Raw genomic sequence first — 6,271 nt, 5'->3', positions numbered from 1 at the left:
TGCACGCGCACAAGTATGCATTTATTTACATCTGCACTGAGAAGAAAAGAGCGGTGCCTTCGTCCCCTCCTCCCGTCTCCGGACCGGGGCAGAGCTGGCAATGGCCAGGAGCTGACGGTGGCCAGGGCCGAAGGGAGGGGGCAGAGGAAGAGATTACGTTATTTGGGAAATTAATTACATCGTGATCGTATTCCAGGAGATTTATCTGAACTGCGAAAGGGGGGAAGGGGGCGGTGAGGCAGCTAGCCCCCCGGAAGGAGTCACCCAGGCCTCTTCCCCACGCACCAGACCAGGAAGAACAGAAATGAAAGAACGACGAGGAATTCCGCCCCCCCCCCCCCCCGCCCCCATCATGTGCAAACGCGCTCCATGCCTAAATATTGACTGTTTGTGGCAACTTATAAAACTATAAAGCTCTCGCTGCCAGGAACAGCACGATCCTGGATGTGCTGCTTTGAGCAGTTGCTCTTCTTCCCTACCATATAGGGCAGTACTTTTCCAAAGTGCTCTTCCCTTGTACACTGCCCAGCTCCAGCGAGCCTGGCCCTGCGTACCCACACGCGTGCAAATGCACACATCTAAGATACGCGTGCGTGCACACAGCGCTTCGGCGAGCGCGTGTGTGGAGGGATGCATATATTTATAATACATGTTCTTTTTTTGCTCCCCGCGCGGATATAGAAAGAGGGAGAGAAGGGGTGTAATCGAGAGTGTGCGAAAGAGTATTTATGGCTCCGCGGGTGCGGAGAGGAGCTGATGAGCAGTATCATCGTTTGGCTTCAGCAGCGTGCTCGCAGTCGGAGAGGCTGGCTTGCATTACAAAGCCTGCCTTCGCTGCCTCCTTGCCTGCCTGCCTGCCTGCCTGCCTGCCTGCCGGCCGCGGGAGGAGACGGGGCCGGAGCGGGAGGGGGCGGGCCCGCCGCGCTATGCAGATGAGCGGCGGTGACGGACAGCTCTGTTTTCCAATGTCCCTCAGAAACTCGAGTGCTCCTTCCCTCAACTCTTCACTTCAGACTCTATACTTCCCCCAAAATACAGGCTCGCAGGCGCTGGGGGAGCTGGCTGGGAGAACTCCATATGCAGCAGCCACTTTTCTGATTTCGGGGGCTCGCCTCTCTCTCTCTCCCTCTCTCTCCCCCTCTCCCCTTCTGTTTCTCTCCCTCCCTCTCCCCCTCTCTCTCTTTATTAACCCTCTCCTCTTCCGTCTCTCCTAGATGTCCTTCCCCTCCCGGTTAGATTTCTGACCGCTCGATTTATTTTCCCTTTTTGGGGGGGTGTTCTTTTTTTTTTGTTTTGTTTTGTTTTTTTCCTCCTGTTTGTTTTTATTCTGACCGGGTGCGCATGGGGGGGAGCATATAACAATTCTGATTCTCTACATAACTGCACAGAGCCAACCGGGGGGGGAGAGAGAGGAGGGAGAGAGAGAGAGAGAGAGGGCGGGAGAGAGGGAGAGGGAGAGCACGAAAGCAGCGCCAGGAGCAGCGGCAGCAGCAGGGCCGGTCACCCTCGCCCCCTCCCTGCTCCTGTGCACGCCAGCGCAAGCCATGTCCTATCCTCAGGGTTACCTCTACCAGCCCCCCGGCTCGCTGGCTCTGTACTCCTGCCCGGCGTACGGGGCGTCGGCGCTGGCGGCCCCCAGGAGCGAGGAGCTGGCCAGGTCTTCGTCGGGATCGGCGTTCAGCCCTTACCCGGGATCGGCAGCTTTCACCGCCCAGGCGGCGGCCACAGGCTTCACCAGCCCGCTCCAGTACTCCACAGACCCCGCCACGGGATTCCCCTCCTACATGGTAACTACCGAAGAGAACCCCTCTCCTTCTTCATTAGCATCCGCATTCTCATCCTCATCATCTTCAGCCTCTCTCCTCACACACTCGCCATCAGCCCCCGACACCGCGCCGCACAGCCGGGCGCCCCGCACCGCCGCCGCCTCCGCGCTGCCGGCGCCGGCCGCGCACCGCACTGCGCGCCGCCCCGCAGCTGGGCCGGGGCCGGCGGGGCCGGAGCGGGGCCGAGCGGGGCCGAGCGGGGCCGAGCGGAGCGGCGGGCCGGAGCCGGAGCCGGGGCCGGGGCCGGGGCCGGGGCCGGGGCCGGGCGCTGCCTCGCTCCGCGCCCCAGCCGAGCGCGGTGCCGGCGGGCCTGGGACCCGGGCTCGCCCCGCGCTTCGCGGAGCCGGGCGGGCGCCCCGGTTAAAGAAATACGGATCGGCTCAGTCAGTTGGGTTGGATGCTTTCATTTCCCCCCCACCCCCCCCCCCCCGCTTTCTCTTTTTTTCCCCCCCTTTTCGCTGTGGTAGGATAGGGGAGGGTTTATTTTTTCCTTTTTTTTCTTCTCTTTTTTTGCTCTTTCTTCCCTTCTCTTTTTAAGTCGGTGTTTGGAGGCGCTGCGGGCTTTATCCCCGTGTGGTTTTATTTACTTTCAGTGTGTTTTGTGCTAATGGTTTAACTGGATTTTAGGAATGAAAAGGAGCATCTGTTTGCGATCTGTGAGCTTCGCTTAAGCCCAAGATGGTTGTGGTGGCCGCAGTTTCGGATTTCACTTTCTTCTTATTAGTTAAAAGGAGCATTTGCAATTGCGTGTGTGTGTATTCTGTGCATAAAGTATATAAATAAAACCATAAACTATATAAATAAAACCATAAACTATATAAATAAACTGCACGTCTAGATGGTTATATAGTTTTACAAACACACACACAAGAGAGTCAGACGCGTATCTAGTCCGTACACACAAAGACCTGTGCCCGGAATTTAAGACTGGGGCCGCTGTAGAGATCCTAGGAGGGGATGGCAGCGGGGTAGTTCGCTCTCCCTGCAAAGTGACAGGGAAACTACTTGCTTTCTGTCTGTAAAATACGGTGCATAATTTGTCGTGCAGTCTTTATTCGGGGTAGTATAAAAGATCTGAGGATCTCGCTTGCTTGTTTTTCCTGTTGAGAAGCAGTAGGCGAGTGGCTGGAAGTTGCAGCGAGGTTGTGAACTGTGCGGGATATTTGGGTGATGTTGCGCCTGTGACTCGCCGATCTGTGGGATTCAGGGACGTGCTGAAAGTTAGCGAGTTCCTCAGCGATATCTTTAACTTTTCTTGCATTATGCAGACTTAAATAAGCGCAATTTAAACGTTAAAGGGCGAATTAAAATGCTAATTACATCGCATTTGAACAATTCGAAACGGTGCATATCTTCTGATTTGCAAATTGGATTTGCAATGCATTAGTGCAGTGAATTGCTAAGTGGCGGCTTTGTTGTATTTTCTATAGCAAAAAAGGAAACATCTTTTGAACCTTTGAGAGAAATGTAGATATCAAGACACTACCTGTAGGGCCTTTAAAATGTCTGCGCGGTTCAAAAATTATTTTGGGAAATACTCAATTACGAGGAGCTGAAATTAGTCAGAAAGATTAAAACATCGCCGATTTTAAGCGCGTGTGCCTGTGTCTGTGTGCTGGGCGGAGGAATGAGGCGGGGGGGGGGGGGGGGAATCGCAACTTAATGGCCTTTGGGTGCTGCTTCTCCCCCTCATAGAATATGGATACAAGACACCATCCCGGGGAAATACAAATATAACCGCCGGTCTCGCCTTGACAACTTACTAATGGCTATCAGCAATAACAAATTGCCAACCCCACCGTTTTGTTCTGTCCAGGGCTCCCCTTACGACGCCCATACGACGGGGATGACCGGAGCCATCAGCTACCACCCGTACGGCAGCCCTGCCTACCCCTACCAGCTCAACGACCCCGCGTACAGGAAAAACGCCACCCGCGACGCCACGGCCACGCTGAAGGCCTGGCTGCAGGAGCACCGCAAGAACCCCTACCCCACCAAGGGCGAGAAGATCATGCTGGCCATCATCACCAAGATGACCCTCACCCAGGTCTCCACCTGGTTCGCCAACGCCCGCCGGCGGCTCAAGAAGGAGAACAAGATGACCTGGGCCCCGCGGAACAAGAGCGAGGACGAGGACGACGACGAAGGCGACGGGGCCAGGAGTAAAGAGGAGAGCCCCGACAAGATGCCCGAGAGCAACGAGACCTCCGCGGAGGACGAAGGTGGGCGCGGGGTGACGGCGGCCGCGGCGGGGTGGCCCCATCCCGCCCCGTCGCGTCCCTCCGGGAGCGGGGCAGCGGGAAAGGAGCGCGGGGGGGCGGGGGGGGAGGCCGGGGGGGCGGCGGCGGCGGCGTTGAACAAAAACGACCCCAAAACGCGTCCCGTCCCGTGGCCTCCGGCTGCTCCGGGCGCTCGCCGCCGCGCAGTGCCGGTGGCCGGGGCGGGCGGGGGGCGGCGGGCGGAGGTGCCGCGGCGGGCGGCGGCGCCGTGCGGGGGCAGGCGGGGGGCGGTGCGGGGCGCCGCGGCGGAGCTAGCCCGTGGGGATGGATGCTCCTGGAAATGCAGGGAAGGGGCCGGGGCCGGGGCGGCCAGCGTCTCCCTGCCCGCCGCGTTGGCGGTGGCTTCTCGGCCGCTCCCTTTTGCCGCCCCCGCTGACTCTGCCTTTCCGTGCCCGGCGGACCCTTGCAGGGATCAGCTTGCAAGTGGACTCGCTGACGGACCACTCCTGCTCCGCCGAGTCGGACGGCGAGAAGCTGCCCTGCCGAGCGGGCGACCCCCTCTGCGAGTCGGGCTCGGAGTGCAAGGACAAGTACGAGGACATCGAGGAGGAGGAGGAGGAGGACGAGGAGGACGAGGAGGAGGAGGACATCGAGGAGGACGGCGGCGGGGAGCGCGACCCGCCGGCCAAGCCCGCCACCTCCTCGCCGCTGGCGGCCGTGGAGGCCCCGCTCCTCGGCCACCCGCACGCCGACGCCGCCCGCAGCGCCAGCAAGGCGGCGCTGGGCGGCCGCGCCTCCCCCGGGCCCCCGACGCCGGCCAGCAAGCCCAAGCTCTGGTCGCTGGCCGAAATCGCCACCTCGGACCTCAAGAGCCAGACCCTGGGCCAAGGCTGCCAGCCTGCGCCGCTCTCCTCGGCCACCCCCGCCTCCGCCCCGCACAGCGCTGCCTACTCGCCCTCCTCCCTCCTGGGGAGGCATATTTATTACACCTCACCTTTTTATAGCAATTATACAAACTATGGGAACTTCAACGCTCTCCAGAGCCAGGGAATCCTGAGATACAACTCCGCAGCAGTGGCTTCAAACGAGGGACTAAGTCAGACTGTCCTAAACGCCAGCTCTGTCCACAAGCAGAGCAGTGACTCTTTGAAAACGATCACTAACCAGCTAGAACAACATTACAGGCCCTCTAGTTATGACTCTAAGAAAGGTAGGTGACTTGGTTTTGCCGCTTTCTTCCCCCTCCTCCCTCGCCCTCCTTCCCCGACCCGCGCAAGTCCTTTATCCGCTCTAGATACTGAAACCTCCTCTGGAGAAAACAGCGAGCGCACTGCCACCACTGCCAGCGCCGAGTGAAGATGGGCAATAGTATAATCTGGGGATTAAAAACGGCGTGTCGCCGTCGTATCGATATCTGCCTCTAAGAACCGAGAGCGGAAATGTAAAAGACGACTTTTAGATGGGTCTCACAGGCTGCAGACGCAGCTTTTAAAAGTCATTTTTAAGAGGAAAACTACGCACAAGGATCTCCAGAGATCACTGGCGTCATTGTCTGTAATTTTTCTTTTTTTTTTCCCCCGACAAACTGGTTTGGCTCTCTTTGTTTCCAGTATTCTCACGGTTTTTCGCAGCTTTGGGTTCACATAATTGCTGGCCTTGGACGTGAAATTGCGTGGAGCGTGACATTTTTAACTTGTTTTTTTTTTTTTTTTTTTTCCTTCCCCCGAAAAAGTCTTGCGCTAATATAATTGTCAGCCTATTCTGTCAAAATACTCGAGATAGGGGCAATTATAAAATATTGGCCAGCCTTTTAAACGACCCAGCTACGAATTCTGCGCGAGTGAGGGCTGGGACCTACCCACGCTGTATAATCTAGTTAGCTGGCTGTGTCCTGTGACTAACTGACGGTTATATTTTGACAGATCCCACTGAAGTCTGCACAGTAGGAGTACAACCGTACCTATAGAAGTGCAATCACACAGCAATGCAAGTAAGTGAGAACATTTTCTATTACACTGATCATTTGGCATCAGGTCTAAGACACGCTGCACAGTTCTAGACTTGCTTAGCGTTAATTTCTTGCTTCATTACTTAAGAGTCTGATTACGAAGTAAGACACTCTTTTCTGCTGGTTTTTTAAAACCTCTCATTACGGCTTTTCTTCCTCGGGTTTGTCTTCATTTGAAAGTCAGGTTAGACAGTTCCCTCACCTTGCATACTCTTCGC

At 56.9% G+C, this 6,271-nt stretch overlaps 1 protein-coding gene across 1 annotated transcript; it reads left to right on the top strand.

Annotated features, from left to right (window-relative positions):
- Positions 1-1,544: 1,544 nt before the first annotated feature.
- LOC104030244 (iroquois-class homeodomain protein irx-2) lies at positions 1,545-6,011 on the top strand. The gene is made up of 4 exons (XM_075705950.1): positions 1,545-1,787; positions 3,643-4,048; positions 4,515-5,255; positions 5,968-6,011. Exons 1-4 carry the CDS (start codon positions 1,545-1,547, stop codon positions 6,009-6,011), a joined length of 1,434 nt encoding a protein of 477 aa, XP_075562065.1.
- Positions 6,012-6,271: the final 260 nt, after the last annotated feature.

Source organism: Pelecanus crispus, chromosome 2, assembly GCF_030463565.1.
Source record: "Pelecanus crispus isolate bPelCri1 chromosome 2, bPelCri1.pri, whole genome shotgun sequence".
In the NCBI taxonomy this organism is placed as follows: Eukaryota; Metazoa; Chordata; class Aves; order Pelecaniformes; family Pelecanidae; genus Pelecanus; species Pelecanus crispus.
This window is presented reverse-complemented; position numbering and strand designations above follow the sequence as displayed.

Excerpts from the sequence above, each read along its gene's own strand:
- LOC104030244 (XM_075705950.1), top strand. The coding sequence starts at position 1,545 with ATGTCCTATCCTCAGGGTTACCTCTACCAGCCCCCCGGCTCGCTGGCT. Across the intron at positions 1,788-3,642 it reads CGGGATTCCCCTCCTACATG|GGCTCCCCTTACGACGCCCA; the intron begins GTAACTACCGAA and ends TGTTCTGTCCAG. Across the intron at positions 4,049-4,514 it reads GACCTCCGCGGAGGACGAAG|GGATCAGCTTGCAAGTGGAC; the intron begins GTGGGCGCGGGG and ends GGACCCTTGCAG.